The sequence below is a fragment of the Etheostoma cragini genome, chromosome 16 (genome assembly GCF_013103735.1).
Source record: "Etheostoma cragini isolate CJK2018 chromosome 16, CSU_Ecrag_1.0, whole genome shotgun sequence".
In the NCBI taxonomy this organism is placed as follows: Eukaryota; Metazoa; Chordata; class Actinopteri; order Perciformes; family Percidae; genus Etheostoma; species Etheostoma cragini.
The window spans coordinates 11,275,389-11,294,555 of record NC_048422.1 but is presented as its reverse complement, the minus strand read 5'-3'; the positions used below and the strand labels follow the sequence as shown (position 1 = coordinate 11,294,555).

At 40.0% G+C, this 19,167-nt stretch overlaps 1 protein-coding gene across 2 annotated transcripts in view; it reads right to left on the bottom strand.

Moving 5' to 3' along the window:
- LOC117959096 (transmembrane protein 132C-like) overlaps window positions 1-19,167 on the bottom strand; it is a 141,543-nt gene that overhangs the window by 86,971 nt on the left and 35,405 nt on the right. For both annotated transcript variants that reach the window (XM_034895999.1, XM_034895997.1), the window contains exon 3: window positions 11,815-12,733. In XM_034895999.1, coding sequence (XP_034751890.1) covers window positions 11,815-12,733 — 919 coding nt within the window. The remainder of the gene's footprint in view (window positions 1-11,814; window positions 12,734-19,167) is intronic.

Below are 19,167 nucleotides of genomic sequence, written 5' to 3'. Positions count from 1 at the left end.
AGTTCTGAAGGCAAAAGGGGGTCCAACCCGTTACTAGCATGGGGTACCTAATAAAGTGGCCGGTGAGTGTATATTGATGAGTTAAAAATGTGAATTCAACAAACTTACAATAAATCCTGGGGAGATTAAAGCTATTCTAATTATATTAGGCAAATAAGGGTGTAGCCAACTAAGGGGTCCGAAGTTAAGTCATAATCTCGAATTTCAAATAAAAAAATGGAATCATCGATGCTGCCACGTCCCGTCCAGTCAGCTTGTCAAGCAGCCACCCAAGCAACCTGGAACAGCGCCATGTCTTAATGCCACCACGGTGGAACTGCACCCCTCTGACCCAGAAAGACTTTTTTCACCATATAATTTTTTGGGGTACATCAATTTGCCAGGCCGAACACTTAAACGGGCCTTGTTTAAAATGTTACATTTTAAACAGTTTTAACATTCACTAGTAGCCAAATCCAGAATTATGAAACAAGGCATAATGAATGCGCATAAAGGAGGCGAACAGACCCGCGGGACTGCGCCCGCCCACGTCGCCTTGCACGCCCCCATTTCACGTTCTGCCAAGTGGGAAAAAAACGCACTTGTTGAAGCACTGCGAGTCAACATTACAGCCAGTCGAAATGCAGGAGACCCATTGACAGAACTTGTTTACCATTGCACATTAGCCTTGCAGCTTGAGGCGTTTCCTTCTGTTTATAGCTTAATCCTGACAAAACAGCACAATTTAGTTTCAGCCTGCATGCACATTTTGTATTCTTAACAGAGCCGCTTATATTGGACATGTTACAGAGAGCAACAAGTTAGTGCAATGCAGAGTCACCCTCTCTGCTCTCTGTGTGCTCAGCTGCAAAGACAGTTGTACTGCGAGCGTCTGCCTAAAAATGTCAGCATTTATTTGTTTTACTTTATTGACAAATTGCCAAGTTTCCAATTGACTGAAGATATAAGTTATTGTTACATTATGATGTTAATACATGTTTTCAATTTGACAACGTAGTGGTACATTGCGATCAAAGGTCAGATGTTATATTGCATCAAAGTGTATTGCCTAAAAATTGCATTGCAACCTGTTCTTTAAAAGAAATACATGCAAAAATCTAGAATCGAGTCGAACCGTGACCTTAGAATCGAAAATGTAATCAAATCGAGGATTTGCAGACTTGTGACATCCAATATATCCAATTGATATTAATGAGACTTTTTCTGCCCGTTTCTTTGTCTGCTGTCTTTAATAACATGTGTTATTGGTAGCATGAACACTAAAAACTGAGAGAGTGAGTGAACATAGTACACATTATGCCTTCTAAACATGAGCATTTTAGCATCGTAATCGCGAGCATCTTACGGTAGCATGGTGACGTTAGCACTTTGCTTAAAACACCACTGTCCCTAATGACAGCCTCAGAGCTGCTAGCGTGGCTGTAGACCCTTAGATCTCTTTTTTTATAATTATGCCTGTAAGTGTGCACTAGTATGATCATTGTTTTCTACAAGATTAGCTTTAAACGACATTTGTGTAAGCTATTATAGTGCATGGCTATTTTGATGTCACAGAGGCGGCAACTTAGGGGTATTTTTTCACAGGACAGCTAGGTGAGAAAGGGGAGAGAGGGGGAAGGAATGCAGGAAATTTGTCAAAGGTCGGATTTGAACCCTGGACCTCTGCGTTGAGCCATAAACCTCGAAGTATATGTGCAACCCGGCCACATGGTGATACCCGCCTTTTAATGACTATAGTTGCTGAAAAGCTCCACTCCCTGGTTTCCACGGAGAGTACGTTTTTATGGTTTCAGATTAGAAATTTTGTTACACATGCACAGTTCATATGGGGTGAGTCATTACTGAAACACATTTTGTTACCGTAGAGCAAACAAATGTTTTTACTTTGAGTTAACTACGGTAATAGCAACATCATGGTGGTTCTTCTCCCTCTGTTCCAATATTTGTGCGTCTAGGCCATCTGTGGGTGAAACAATTTCTTATGTAGCTGTGATGAGTTAGAGCATTTTGGCTTTTCGGCTGACTGTTGGTTTGTAAAACTGGCTCAACCACAGCATTTTATCATTTCTATCTCTGTATTTCTTTGCCTCAAGTCCATATTAAAATATGCATGGCTCTGAGTTTGTGTTAAAGCTGTCAAGTCTGTGGGATCAAACTAATCAAAGTGAATCCTTATGAGAAACATCCAGGATAAACAAGTGATTAGAAAGCCAAGCTTATGATTGTCTGAGAGAGAGAGAGAGAGAGAGAGAGAGAGACTGAGCAAGTGAGGGAGAGGGAGTGGGAGAGAAAGGAGAGAGAGGGAGCGAGAGAGAAGATAGATGGAGAGAGAGAGAAAGAGACCAACCGACAGTAAGCCAGCAGAGCTTATTCTTCCAGGACTACTTCCATACCTAATCCCACCCTGTTTGTCAACCCCTCCAGCTCCACATATATCATCTTCAATTCAGATTGCAAGAGCTGGAGTTAACAGTGTTGCAGAACTTGGAGTAGAAGTGTTGCCTGGAGTTGTAAATAACAGCGCGATAAGTAAAGTATTTGAAGACGCTGCCCCCGAAAAATAAATAAACATCCCTTACGAATATCTCCTGTTGTCGCCCCAGTAGATTTCTGTTTGTGTGTGGAGAGCAGTGTTCCAATTGGCTTTGACAAAACTGAAGTCCAAAGCTAATGTCCTAACCAGTGATATTTTACAAAAGAGAGTTATTTATCTTTTGCGCACAGGATGAATTCTTATGGGTCTCTTACAACCTCAGATGCACATAACTACTGTGTAATGGAGAGAACACAGATAATTACGATATTTTTTTCCCTACAAAGCCGCAAAATGTTATATTCATCTTATGCACAGAAGTTTTTAAATATATCACTGCACGGGATTTTGGGATCTCTGGTATTTCTCAGATGTCAGCGCTTGTGCTCGTGCTCTGAGCTGCACAGTGCATTAAGAACTCGTGCTGTTTCAGGATAGATTTTTTCTTACCGCGGTGAAGAAGCAACGTATCACCGCGATATGCCGGTTGACTGCAACCGCCCTATTACGAGAGTAGCGTAAGTTAGAAGAAAGACTGGCAGGGTGGCTTAAGTGAGTGATGTCAGTGCCTTAGTGGTCACGCAGAGACAGCGAGCACTGAGAGTGGCGTATGAGTGCAACTGTGATGGAAAAAGAGATAGCAAAGATGATGTCAAGTGTGTTAAAAGTGAACTATAAAACAACAAGCTTGAGCTTCTCAGGGCAAAGTGGCTTCATTGTTGTCAAAACTGCCGGTAAAGTGAAGGGCCTTACTCCCGAAAAAGCATCGGCTTAACCCTTGATGTACCACATACAGTATGTTGCGGCAGAATGAGTGTTTCTATTTCAGCTCAACGTGCGTCATTACTGCATTTTGCTGTCAGTTACACTTTGCTCTCATTTGTCGCCGTTGATCCATTTCACAGACAGTTCAGAAACTCTACTTGCACTGAAGTAAAAAAAATTGAATTAAAAGTTCGACAATGCCAAGGGTCGACGCTTCGCAGCACGGCGGTCTAGCAGCCGAGCAGACACAAAGCTTAGAGGGAGACCCGGGAGTCCGCTTGATGTTCTTTTTACTAATATAAGCTGCTCTGTTTTAGGCTACAAAAAGTCCACGCAGGCTGAAATTACATCTGGGGTGTTATGTTGGGATTAAGCTACAAGCAGAACGAAACTGCTATCTGCAAGGCTAAAGTGCAATGGTAAAGCACTGCTGCGGTCACCTTAATGTGTCTATTTCCGCTAAAAACAGAGACATGTCTTTGCCTTCCCTAACGTGTATTATACTCAATGTTTCCTGTAGAAATGATTCATAATAATCAGACACAAAAAAGGAATCCCCCAAATAGTTATAGACTGTCCATCCCCTTGTGCAAATCTAAAGTGACGAGCATCTTGAGTTTGTTTTTCGTCCATAATCTATTGAAAATAAGATTTAAAAAAAAAAGGTTTTCATCACATTTCATATCACTTCTGTTCTCTTGTAACTTTCACCAGCAAGAACATTTGATTAAATAAAAAAAAAATTTAAAATATGCTTTGATGATGTCATCACCACGGTAGTGTCACGTCACCACCGGTATTGCGATGAAGGGGTTGTCGTCACAGCCCTATTGAGAATATAATGGCGTGTAAGCCATTTGTGTAGCTACCGAGCTGTCGTTTAAATAATCTATTTTGGTCAAATGATGAGGAGCTCAAATTTGTACTAATGATGAACCATTATGTGCAATTATCTTATGGGCCAGAGACTGCAATTTTGGCTTCCAAAAGTTATGAAGAAACTTCATGAAAAGAGTGAGAATCTCACAACTAATATGAAAGAGGTTTAAGATCTTTAGGGAAAGTTTTATAATTTATTCTGGGTTATGTATAGCCTGAATCAAGTGGAAAGAGATATTCAGTCTTACTTTGAGAAACATCTCTGAATGATGGAAGTGAATTGGAGTATTTTGTTCTTCCTGTTTTCTAATTTTTCCTTTGTGTCAGCCATGAAGATTTTCCCCATCTATTTCCAAATGCAGAAGATTAATGAGACAAAGAACAATTCTGGATGCAACACAAATTAGATCATTATATGTGTTGACCACTGCTTGTCTTGTAATGTAATTACATGTAATTTGGAATCAAATCTCTACACCTGGAGGCTGGGCGACATTGCAAAAATATCACATTAAGCAGGATCACGAACCGCGATCTTATTACAATTAGTTAATTAATTACCAAAGCACCCAATCAAATAATAAAATAAGTCGCATGCACATCTTTCAGTTGTAAAATACATAAATGGTCAATGGACTCAAATGAGGTTGTTGTAGCAAAACACTGGACATTTTGTGTTGAATGTGGGCATGGAAGTGGGAGAACAGCGGTAGAATGGCTGTGTTGGAAAAATCTTTGTGGCTGGATGTCTGGTACCTAACTAACTATACTAAACTTCTTACTACAACTAAAATATTTCCCATTTTTTATGGGAAGCGTATCTTTGGCCAGGTAAAATGTCACCACATCAGTTTACTCTTTCCAGGTCTTGTGATGTCGTTTTAAGGAACAAACTCCTCTGTGTTGTCGACAATCCCGCTACATTGCCAAATACAGGGTCTCTAATGTTCTTTTTCTTTCATTCTTTGGCGTTGTAGTTATTTCTTATTTATTATATATGAAAGAAATATATATATATTTGCTGTATTACTACTAACAAGGACACCAACATGCAACTTATATTGAAGCCAATCAGCTTTTCTGTTATTTGCACGAGTTTCTTTCGGAGTCTATCAGACACAAACTGGACTTTATTCTTTAGCTATGGGGAAGTGCAAGTTAAGCAATACTTATTTACTGAAGACAGAATTTAGGGCTCAGTTGATGTTGTGATAAATGTCATTCAAAATGGTCTTGAAAAGGTCTTCAAAAGTATTTTCTTCTTTTCTTGTACTTGGTGAAACCTGCAAAAAAGGGTAGTGGAAGAAATCTATGGCGCTAGCTACTGCATGCTGTTATTGGTGTTTTTAGTGAAGGCAAATCGTGTGATTTGATAATTGGCAGAGAAAACATCTACGGAGGCGTGTATGAGCCAAAGAACTGCAACTGTTGGAATTTGCACTGTTGCGCAATACTAACGGTACTCTCTTTAATTGTTCACCAGCTAGTATAGTCATATCACACACCCCTAATTTAAAGCTGTAATATTTTGAGAACTTCTTAAGAATATTGTTGCAAGAATATCTCAACTGTACAGCTTCAATGCTAGTCGTATATGTCTGTGATATTCCCATTTTGTTTTACCAGCTATGGGTATTAATAATGTCTGAGGTACTGTATGAATCCCCGACAGATCTGACTGAAATATTCTGTTTGAAATTCAGCTTTGATTTACGGTGTATCAGTCATTACGAAATTGTCCATATTGTTTTTGTATTAGATTTTGGACAACGTATCTTGATAAAAGTTGAAACATCTGAGAGAGATAGATACTGTACACTTCTCTACAGAACCTACCACACATTTTACTTAACTACTCAGTAATCCTATCACTAGACACGATATAGAGCACCACTCTCTAGGGAGGACCCAACTCCAGCCCCTTATAAAAAGCCTGCAAGACATTTCAAAGGAATGTTCAAAGGAACCAGAAAGAAAAACCGATGCTACTCTGACCCTGTAGATGCTCCAAAGTCTGGGAGGCATGTGTCACCTTGAATAGTATGGCGTGTTTGTACGACCCTCTGCCAAGCTGTGGGATCACAAAATTCCCTTGGGGATATGTAGCCTTTTCCAAAAGGCAGATAGACAGAGCAAGAGCAAAGAAAAGTGGGCAGCAGGGAAAATGGCAGAGTAATACAATCTGGGCTTCCAATGTCCAATAAATTAATCAGTTTAAACACAAATTCAAGAGGAGAAACGTTATATAAATTCATCAGTGTAGAAAGTAAAAGGATTCAAATTACTTGCTTTAGGCAACTGGTGATTGCTTTGTGGTGGCAGGGCCCAATAGCGGGTACTATCTAAAAAATGAACTCTTCCCCCTCCAGGCCGCAAATAACTACTGACCTATTAATTAGTTGATGAGGAAAGTCTGTGCTCTCAAAGTAAACTCTGGTGAGCGGGACAAGGTATACTGAGAAAGTCTTCCGGATAGTTAAATATAAAACAAAGGAGTTTGTATGCCGGGGTTTCAGCACAAAGAGGAGGAACATGTCAAGCTCCGGGAAAGCAAGAGTATGACAGAAAAGGAGAGAGCCCGACAGAAAGAGAGAGAAAGGTTAAATAACACAAGGAGGTGAAAGAGACCAAGACAGAGAGGCAGATAAAATATGAGGGAAAGCAAAGATAAGTACAGAAATGGAAATGGAAAAGAGACATACCTGTCTTTGGTGACCTTTAGCAAGAACTGATTCACGAGTACAGTCAAGATAAGGCTAATACACTGAGCAGAACATCTTTATTCCAACTTTTTCTCCTGTTGATATTTCAGCAAACAATGGATAACAAACCTGAACTGTGTAAAGGATCAGAATCAGCTGACACGGTGCACTGCAGTATGTCTGAGTATAACTCCAAACCTGCCTCAGCTAAATCCACTTCTTTATTTATAGCCCAAACACTGACCCTGCCTCCTTCACATGCTAAATCTCTGAATATTACTCTTGCTGACTGTTTGGGCTGGCACAGCATGAAGAATCCCATACGTATACCTTCGCACTATCAGATATTTAAATTCATTTGCATTCATCAACAACACTGCCCCCGGGGGGTTCTTTGGGAATATGTCGGATTGTTTAGTCAAAATTATAATACAGCTGGGGCAATTTATCTTTTGAAAAGCCTGTTAATTTGCTCAGGAGGAAATGGTGTTTTCATATGCATGTTGAATGAGAGGCGCTGGAGAACCATTTTCCAACCTGTTCCACCACTCTTCCCATGGCTAATGAGGCAGGGAGCAGGGAATTACTGATTCCACCGGGAGCCCTTAGCATGACAAACAAACCATGACTTTACAATTGGCTCAGGGCAGGTTTGTTCAATGTAGGTGTGTGAGTGTCAGTATACAGTATGTGTGCACACATGGGAGTGTATATGTTCATATTCATGAATCTGTGTGCACAAATGTCTGTTTTTCCAGCGGCCAGGGTTAAAAGCCTGCAATTGCATTTAAGATAATTAGATTAGTTTGGATTAGATCAAACACAGCCAATTACACAGCAAGACAACAGAGGAAGAATGAGGGGACAGTAAGATATGTTGGTTGGGCCTCAGCAAAACGTCTGGCTGATGATGGGCCTTTGGGAAACAGGAAATCCCCCAGGAAATTTGAGCATCATTTCTCAATTTCCTGCATTCTGATAAATGCAATTTATTGTGACAATTCAAAATAAAATGTCATGTAGTAAGATTTTTTTTTTTTTTACTACCAGTGTATAGGATTAGGAAACCCTTGACTCCAAGTCTAGTTTATTTGATGAGTGTGTACATGATCCGTGCCCAAGTCCACTTGGCACAAAAGGTGTTCGAAGTACAGTTCATGTGTATTGCTGTACGGGTTACATCAGGTGTAAAAACCAACTGTACCACAATACAGAAATGGACTGCTGTTTACCATGACTACGAGACGTTTTTAAACCGGTTATGAAATCGTCTCAAAACCTAATACTGATGCCGCGATATCAGGCGGCACGGCAGCCCGCTGAGGACAAAGCCAGACCCTAGCCCTAACCACTTCGCTGCCACCTTTGAAAAGCTGAGAGCTCCATGCCCGACCGCCGCGGCTCATCCTGCTTCACCTCGCTGAATCCCTTTTCTGTCTCCAATGCAGTTTTTCAATTATTAAATCCTTGCCAGGTGAACCTTATCTCTGTCATTAGATGCGCCAAATTTGCGACAGGGGTATGTGAAATGTGAAACTACTGTAATTTTGTAGATGGAGTACTCCAGCCACGGTCCCCCCCCAGAACCTGCTCAGGTTTATGCGCATTAAGTCTGCCCAAAAGTTCCATTTAGCGAAAACACAGATTACAGATTAGAAAAGTTTCACTGCTCTCTCGTTGTGTCTCTATGTTTTGTTAATTAGTAAAACATTTTATTTCCATGTGGCATTTTCATGATTGGTTGAACCGATGAGGACAAAATAAAATAGGCTCCTTTTTTTTAAAATCTGGAGTGAAGGGAGGATACTGGCGTAAGTGGGTCAGGCGGAGGTTAAAGGTTTAGTTAAAGTGTTTGTGTTTTGAAGCAGATTTCTGTTAAAAAAAAAAAAAAAAAAAAAAAAAAACGTTTTTGAGAAGAGTTTAATCATGAAGTTAAAGTCCTAAAAGGACCTGTGGCCGCTAACAAACTGCTTTTACTGCTACAACATGATAGCAGAACCCTTTTTATTAACTGAAACATGACTGTTGCTTTTTTGTTTTCAAATCATCACTCTGGTTTTTATGTAAGACAATTGTTAATGCTTTGCATTCAGACCACTTCCGACCTTGCTGCACAGGATTCAAACACTAAGATGTCAGACTGAGGTCTACATTAACCACTGTGATCCAAAAGATGGATGGCTAATCCAACTGAATTACATGTGCATGTAAACCTACTGATTTTATATGGTGCTCTCAGAAAGGCAAACAAAGCAGACTAAAAATATTACTTAAATTGATGTATCTTAAAAATACGTCCTCTTGGAAACATGCTTCACATAATCAGCAAAATAAATCTCTTATTTTCTCTGACTGTTGAAACAAAACATTGATAGTTGGTTTGTCTTAACATCTGGGAAAAGCAAAACAAAATGGGGGCATGGCTTACAAGCCTTATGTGATTATCCAAGCCTTGTACAAGCCTTATGTGATTGTCCAGCCCCCCCACCCCCCCACCCCTTCTCCATGCAGTTCCTAGCACCCAAGGAGGACACAGAGGATTAAAAAAACATGATGAACTCTTCAAAAGAGGTAGTTATCTTCACTTGAGTTTCTGCAAGGAGAAAGTCACCGGACGACACAATCTTCAAACATAGCTAAACTGAGAAATACAGAGAGAGTTGTGTGGAGCTGATAGTCTTCATTAGCTTTGTGTCAACTCATTTGGAAATCACTTGAATGCAACAGACATTTGTAAATATCAAAAAGTTACACGCTAAAGCTTTAAGTTTGTGCTATCCCAACTGAGACATAAAAAAGATGGACTTCTGAACGATCAGGGTGTCAAAAGGCACTAAAAGTAAAAATACCGCCTTTAAAGTTGCCATTTACACACATGCTGGCAAATGTGATAAACACACACTGCATGTGCTAATACTTCTTGGGAGTTCATCATCACTGGAGTGAGAGGAAAAGCAATGAGGCTTTTTGGCAGATTTCCTGCTTACCCAAGGTTGACAAATTGCCAAGGCTCTCTGTCACAGCTCCACTTTGAGGCTGCTAACTGTTTCATCTGCCGTGATTTAGATCTCAGGCATAAAAGTAGCCCGGCGGAATGCATATTCCTTAAACCTTAATTTGCATTAAACAACGTGGAGCAATTACACTTTGAATGGTAATTTGTATGAGACAAAGTTCAATGAATCAATAACTTTGTTGTTGTGTGGATTGATCTCAAATACAAATTTTCCTCAGACAATCAATTTTGAAGATGCTTACATGAAAACAGTCTTCATTAATAGCACAAGGGCCTAATTAAGGTGTTATATCCAATCAAAACAATCGCCTCCAGACTGTCAAAGATGCAGTTTAAAAGGTGTTAAGCATGACAATATATCTCTACTGTATCTCCAAAATTACTTGGAAGGTTACAATAAACACTAACAAACCTTCTCTGGGAAACACTGTATCCTTTGCAAGTGATGCAATACTATTTAATCTTTAGCAGCCAGTAAATTTCTTCTAAAGGCCTAAAGCTACATGTGGTATTGAGACAAAAGATCATTTTGTGTAAGCAAGATAGCAGTATGACAAAAAAATACACATTCTGGAACGGTGCTGCCAAGCCATACACATGATGTCTTTACTGTACACAAAAAATATAGTGTCATAATTAAATAGGCTTTCAGTTTTCAGGTTGAACATCATTGAATTATCTAGTGGTTCCACTTTCCAGAAAACTTTGAAAGAAATACCTATAGCTGTTGGTCCAGAGCTAAGATTCGTCTTGTGGCCAGTCCTTTCTTTGTTATTGAAATAATGTCATTTCACAAAAACATCTGCTAGCATTGAAGGTGCTCTAAGCGATGTCACACGTTTTTTTTAAGGCTACAACATGTATTGTCACATACAGCAAACATTTCCTCACTATCTGCTGGCTGCCTGTCCCCAGAACAAACTGTAAACAAAAACAAACTGTGCCAACCTGCACCACATAACATAACAAACTTCCAGCGTTCCAGCCAATAACCGACAAGAAGAATTTGGGGGTGGGGCCCGGGGGGTTAGTGAGAGAAAGCACGGAAGGGAGAGAGAGGGGACGCGATGAAGAGGGAGGGGCGAGCTAGCCTTGTTTTGTTTGAAAAACGTCAACAAGAAAAGTCTTTTTACATTTTCTCAGAGTGTTATCTGTTTGTGTTCTTTCACTCAACAAAGCCAGCTAATTTATTACAAAGGTACACTCTTGGTCACCACTGTCTTGTTAAAAAAAACTTCACTTGTGATATTATGTTGTCACCCATGTTTGTTTTTTTCATTTGCAACATTGTATTTTCGGATGAGTAGACAAACAACCTAAATGAACTAGCTCAATGACATAGATATCAGTGTCATGGCAACATTGGCTGTGTACTGGAGTCTGGTGTGGCAAATCAAAAGCTTATCATGCACACATTTTCTAATCTGTAAAGCTAGAGATTAATCCCAGCTTTTTTTCCAACTGCAGATTAATTTTTGATTAAACAAGTTGTTATAAGTAACGTTTCCAAACTACAACCGTTTAGTAAATACATGATAGGACTATAAGTGTGTTGCCCACAAATTGTAGTCTATGTGTTTTAGAAACCAAGAAGCTGTCCTAGATTAGTTATACCCTGCATTATTAATTTCAGTGTATTACTCGGACATACACAATAACTAAGAATGTCTTCCTGTTGTATGCCTCAGCACAATTTTACACATGAGTGACTGACAGATGTGTATACTGTAAATGTTGTCATACATTGTCAGATTTTGTTTGTGAAGTGTCTATCCCGGCTGCTTCCTCTTAAAGTCTACTAATTACTTCTTTTTACTGCTTGCATGCCCAATGTTGTTCTTGTAAATGACTTTTGGAGAAAGAGAGAACATTAACAGAGCAGCAGTAAACTTTGTTCTCCCAGAAGGAGGTTGACTCACCTGAGGGTGAAAATTGGCACCAAAGAAAGGGTGGACAGAGCCAGAAAAGTAGAGACGGTTTCTCTCTGCCGGATGGGTTTGGAGGGTGCCATCACCACAAAGTTATTGTCCAGCTTTAGCTCTGACAGTGGCTGAAACAGCCTGACGCTCCCAATGCGCTGCATAGGTGTATGCCCTGCAAAATAGCCCATCGGCCTCTGCTGGTCTGGGCGAACGGAGCCGCCCTTTCTTGAATCCTCAGAGCTGCATTCTCCACTGTCCGTGGTTTGAACCATGTAGTAGAGCTCCACAGGAGTGCCCTGGGGCTGCTCAGAGACCCTCTGCCTACCCGGCCTCACAGTGGGCAAGCTGAACCAGCTAGCGAGAGGCTCCAGCTCGGCAACACATATCCCCAGCTCACCTTTTAGCCTGCATGTTCCACGGACTTCTTGAGTCTCATGAAAGGCAAACATCCTGACGCAGGGCAGATTGTGGATGGCGCTGTAATCATCCCAGTCCCTCCCTGCAATGTAGAACAACACTTGGACCTTTGGCCAACTGGGGTGAATGCTTTCGCTGATAATATAGGTGTGAACCTTCCAGTTGAAGGTAAAGAGAGGAGGCGATGATGTTGGCACCGATGTTGAAGAGAAAGAGGGCGTGTTAAATGGCCCTGGCAGCGTCTGAAGGAGCTCCAGAGGGACCGGCTGCTGGACCGACAGCGGCCCGTAACTCGCATTGACAAAGGGCATCTGCCGGGCCTGGTGGATGAAAAAGGACTCAGTACGAGCCTGCAGGCTGGAGTTCCTCATTAAGTCCTGGTTTGCCTCCTGTAGGAAGAACGCTGACTCAGCATTGAGGATCCGGTAGCTGACAGGCAGATAGATTGGCGTGGGGCCGTACCTCTGCAAGCCATCCAGGATCACCTTGCTATCCACCACTGAGACAAAGAGAGAAAATGACAAAGAAGGAGATGTTATCTACCCATTAACGTTTGTTTCAAAACACCGGAAATTATCCACTAACTGTTTGGTCATGTGTTATGGTACTTTTGGCTATATGATGAAGATTCATTGTAAACCCAACAAAACCTGAGCCAGGCGTGAAATCAAAGAGCAGATTGAGAAAAATTGGAGGAAATAACTAACGACCTGGATGCCGGCACTTCACATTTAACATAATATTTGCATGCATTGCCTGCAACCTGAGGCAATCATATCTGCAGTCGGTTCCAGCAGTGAATGTTAAATGGTTTGTTAGAGCCATTTCCATATGATATCACCTTCATGATACGCTGCTCTTATTCATGAGAATTGGTTAGACTCAATTCAAAACACTTGTGTCGTTTTGAGTCACTTGCTTATCAGTGTTGTCCACCTTCCCTCCAGCTCTCGTTCCTTTTGATGATGACGATCTGCTTTTATCTCTCCATCAATTTCTCCTTGCTTTCAGTTTTTTTTTTTCTTCTTATGACTTGATCTCTCGTCTCCGTCCTGCATCCCTTCCACTGTAAATCCAATCTCCCCTTATGTTTCAATACTGTCAAGGATGAAAAGTTGGCGTCAAATGCCTGGTCAGATTCTTGAGCTGTGTCCCAATTCCATACTCCATAAAGTAGCATACTTCCAATAACGTTTTTATAGTCATATGTTACACTGGAAAAGTTGAAGAATCACAATCAATTTGAGTGTACTGTTGATATTTGCACTTTTGGAAAAAGAAAAGTAGGATCTACTCCCAGCTGTGAAACAACAACAAACATTGTGGATGATGGTGAGACAGCTTGTGGAAGATATGGAAAACAATCTTGCTTTCTCTTTGTGAAATGTAATTGACAGTGGCATTTTTAGCTGCAGTGTGATTGATGCCCACTGTGTGTCCATAATGCATAATTTCCTGTTAGTACAAAATGTTATTGCTGCAAAAACATGATACTAAGAGAATTGGTGCAAAGCATACGCCGTGTGGAATTAGGATAGTAGTTTTCTTTCTTATCCTTTAAATGAATATTTCCTGGTCTATTTTACATACTTCTACTACTTGTTCATATTTCTGTTTGTATTAAGACAACACTAAATTGACATTGATGCCCTGAACAATTTGGTATCTTTTGTCTAGTGTAAACAAAAACAGGTTTTCAGAAAAACCTGTTCATATTCCAATTCTGAATTGCAAAGACAACTGTCCCCCCACAACACTGCCTGTCATGTTGCCGTGGAGCGATTGAAGAAGCTGTGGGCTACACAGTGAGCCCCATTTTTTCTAGCCTGTCTTTGTTTACATTTAGGCAAATTGGCACCATTAGAAGTATAATGAATGAGCTATTAGCAGCTAGTGTTTGCAATGTACTGACATTACTTTGATACTCATAAAAAAAAGCTTTTAGTCTACGATTCTTAGATTTAAAAAAAAAAGGTGTAGAATTTAAGTACTTAAATTCAGTAAATCATAGTGATAGTCTTGGAATGTGTAAGTCGCACCGAATCTAAAAAATATGTGTGTCATGTCTGTGTGTTCCCTTCTTAACTGAGTTTAAGCTCAAAGACTTTTTAAAGTACCTTAATTGCCCCTGTGAGCTCTTTGCCAAGGGCTGACCATGTATATGTGAGCAAGCCAAATAAGAAGTTCAAACTACAATAACCATCTTCCCGTGTTTTTTTTTTTTTACACCAGCATGCACCTCACCCTTTCACATTTCACACTATCTTTGCCTCTCTTCTTTGCCTTCACACTTCACCCTTTCACTTTGTGCTAACGGGTGGCTGTGGCTCAGGTGGTGGAGCGGTCGCCTGCCAATCGGCAGGTTGGTGGTTCCCTGGCCGTGCAGTCCCATGTTGAAGGGTCCTTGGGCTGGGTACTGAACCCCGAGTTACCCCCTATGCTGCACCATCAGAGTGTAAATGTGTTTGATTATTTATCTGATGAGCGTATGGCAGCCTCGGCCACAGTGTGTAAATGGTTCTTGTATTATGTTGAAGCATTTTGAGAAGTCATTAAGATTGGAAAAGCGCTATATAAATATAGTCAATTTACATTTAAGGTATTGAAAACAATTATGTCTTTGGTATCGTAACAGAATTTAGGTACAATATTGACACTGGTACATAAAAAAAATATAATGATAAGCAGCATTTGTTGTCTCCATCTTTCTTTCCTGCTCACAGCCACACTCCTGTCTTAAACCAACCGGCTAACGCTAACCTATCCAACCTCACCTAACATGGCCCTAAAACCTGCTTCCATCTCTCCCTCTCTTCATTCTGCAAATCCTCCCCACACCCAGTTTTTCTTCGTCATCAAGCTCCAGATATCTGGACTGATTGAGTAGCCCATGAGAGCCCATTGATTTTCCGTCCCGAAAGTCTCTGTGCTGTTGGAGATGTGGCGTGCCAGTGATTTGTGACGATCCATGGCAGCAAGCAATGACCGGCTGGCCAGATGGACGGAATGGCCATCAGGCACAGAAGCTGCACTTCAGAAAGAACTCGGCTCTGACACAAAGCAGCGAAGAAATGAGGATGTAGGATGTAGATGTTAAAGTTTAGCCCACCTCCTCAAAACCCTGTTTTATGTTATGTTCATCAAAATATTTAAAGGGTTTTAATAAATGTACTATACTGTAAATTCAACTATATATATATATATATATATATATATATATATATATATATATACACAAGGTGTACCAATGCAAATTGCCTTATTTACAGTATATCCATCTTATAATCAACACCTCTCATAAGGAGAGTCATGAAAAGAGATATCATGTCTGGTTCTGTGCCATGCAATGGGCTATTTACAATAATAATATGGACAGCTCCCACTGCTGTAACAGAGTTTTCAATATCTACCTTTCATTTGCATGTCTTTTGGCGCTGTATCTGACTGTAACCCAGCCTTGATGAATAAATCGGAGGGTTAAAATCTGATCCTTCTCCATCTGTTTTAACTTTCATGTCCAAGCATTTGCAGCTAGGTCTATTTTCGTGTGATACGCATGTCAGGATGTGGATTTAAACTTCAGTGGCCGACATAAAAAATGATCTCCATAGCATCGGTTTGTTAATAAGTCCATTATGTTCCCAAATAAACACAAAAATGTTCAAAATATGTTTCTACCGCAGCTAGGGAAATTAAGTTGGCTGCCGAAATGAAAAACAGCCACCCAGCTGAACCTAATTACAGACCTCTATTCTACAGCATATAAGGATATGCATTACTGTTGAATAGTCTGACACTGATATGGGTAATAAAGCCATGAAAATAATAGAAATGAATCATAAATATAAATGAGTTGCACTGTTTTGTAAGCAGTTGTTGGTAATCATGTTGTGCACCTTTTTCAAACTACTTAGACTTCAGAGCTAAACTGCATTTGTGTACACCACTGGATGGGGAGGAATACAAAAAGATGAAAACACCCACAGTGGCAGTTCACAGAGTATCTGCTGGTACACAGGTTTGACTGAGAGAATGATCTTTACCCTTAAAAATGACAAAAGTAGGAGCAATGTCAAGAGGGGAGCAGGTGCTTAGTTGGTACTGGATCATGCTAACAGCACAGTGAGAGCATTTATTTGCCATCTTTTTCTCTGGTGGACACACACGAAACTAAATACTCCATTACAGCTGATAAAATGTAGTAATTTGTAACTTCAGATTTAGAATATGTCCGTTCCCATGACACCAATAGGACGTTGTGAATAGAGAAGCAAAGCTGGTGTGATTTGCAGCTTTGACTTGCCCTTGGATTTCATGTCTGCAGCTACTGTACTTATAAATCATGTCTGCAGGACTGTTTCTGCAAATGAAAAAGGGGATGATTTGTGCAGATAACTTAGCCCCTGCGGTAAATCCTGGCTGTAAACTCTTGTGTAGGATTTCTTGGGCACTGCCAACCCCTCAGGACACAGGCGGAGGAGTCTGATCACATATCACACATGCGGCCGAACCGGACTGGCCTCATCATTAGACAGATGTTAGGTTAAAGATTTAATGACTTAATGTTATATTCATGTAATGTGGGGGCAGGACGGCCCACATGAGCATGGGACTCCAAATTAAAATGCTTTTAGAGTATTTTCTATGGAATTCCTACAACATGCAGCAACCAACTTCTAAAATAAACTCTCAAAATTGTATTAAGCATTCATGTCCCCAAGACGGCCATGTGTGGCATTGAATCAACCCGTTTCTTATAAGCACCTGTTCTCATCCCTGGCGACCTGAGAATAACTTAACCCAATAAATATAATCCCTTCATCTTGCCTCCCTCCTCCTCTTCTCATCCTATCTTTATCCTCCACCATGTGTGAATCTTGCAACCTTGCCCCTGATCAAACATATTAAGTTGGCTTAACTTCAGTAATAAATTAATCAAACAGATTTTCTTATATGAACTCCATAGGGAGAGAAGTGATCGAGGTAAGTGGTGGGAAGACGCACGGCAATAGTAGATGGAGTTGGAAAGTGGGAGGTGTTGATGATGTGGGATTGTCTGCTTGTTTAGGTTCAGAACAAGATGATGTGCATGGCCCTCATGCCTGCTTCATTTTAGGAGTAAGTTTAAAATTAGACTTGGTTTTCTTGTAGAGGAATCATTAACGCAGAATGATAGTAGCTCAGTCTGAAGAGGGTTGGGTTGGGAACCTGAGGGTCGCTGGTTCAAGTCCTTATACAAACCTCCACCGTATAAAAGTGTAGTGGACTGGTAGTTGGAGAAATGCTAGTTTACCTCCTGGGTACCAAAGTTATCTTGAGCAAGGCACCGAACCCCCAACTGCTTAGGACTCCTGTCCAGCTACAGTCGCCTCACTCTGACATCTCTCCATTAGTGCATGTGTATAATAACATTAACTAACATGTTATTTCCCTTGTGGGATTAAGAAAGTATACATTATTATACTATTATTAGAGTTTACTGCTTTCCAGCCTGCTGTTGCAACTCTTACTGTCTTGTTTCTCGCTGAAAAAAATGATGTGGTCACTGACAAGGCTGGCATGTGAAATCTTAATCCGGTCCATCCGTCTTTCCATCCATTTGTTTTTTAAAGTTCTGTTATGTTTCATGTCAGACTCAAAGGAAATGTCTGGCAATGTTCTACATGTTTCTTATTATTGAAAACTTTGAAAGATCAAAACCAGCGATGAATCTATCCTGCTAACAAGCACACCCTGGTATAATTTATTCCTCTGAGCCACATAGCTCAAAAACTGGTCACACACTTTTGCAATGGGGGACATGTTTCTTACCATGAACACAGGTACTGTATTTAGACTCAATCCTGCATTAGTGCCAAAACTAGATAAATCCCCAGCTGAAAGTAATCCTCCACTATTTCTGTTTGAACGTTTGCCACAAAGTTTAAGCAAACTTCATTACCTTGTAGACATTTGTAGCTTTGAGTAAAATGTTTTCAACTGCCTCAGACTTGTAAAAAGAATGTAGATGGACCTATTTTTAGACAATACAAAATAAAACAGAGGATCAGGAAATTTCCCCCTCAAACTTTAAACTACAACGTGCCATTTTAATGTTTGTTGCGGTTATTTATTGTTTTCTACTTCCATATTTATATCAGGAAGTGCCAAAGCTTTTTACTTTACTGAATGTTTAAAAGAGAGAGGCATACCTTGTTCTGTGTCTTCTGATACTGACATAAAAAGCTTTTGGAAATCCCACATTTTCTTAAGGTAAAATATCAAGGAGTGATCTTTACCTGGCATTTTTCTTTTGTTAAACATTTACCTTATGTGGGAGCTTGCTCTGTAGAGGAACTGCTTAGTGGAGCTTGAAGTTACCATCAATGGAACTACTGTCGGTCAGTTTGTGAGGAAACTTTTTCCCTTTAAGCTACAGAACAATGGAATGAAAAGGGTATTTTGGGCTCTTGGATTTCTGGATATAAATGTCAGCTGCTTTTCAGATGGAAAAAAAATGGCCATTGGCAAAGTCAAGAAGTTTAAACCTCTTATCAGAGACGGTTTCTGATAAAGTCTTGTGTGCGCACAAAAGGGAGAACAGGCTGAATGACTACAAAACCTCTGAGCAGCACGACAATTGCCTAAGCTATTAAAAAAAAATATTTATATATTTTAATATTTAACAAATTTAGTCAAGCATTATAGTGTTATAAAACTCTATCACTCAATATATATATATATATATATATATATATATATACACGTACATATACACACATATATATATACACACACACATATATATATGTGTGTATATGTACGTGTATATATATACACACATATATATGTGTGTATATGTACGTGTATATATATATATATATGTATATATACAGTGGGTACGGAAAGTATTCAGACCCCTTTAAATTTTTCACTCTTTGTTTCATTGCAGCC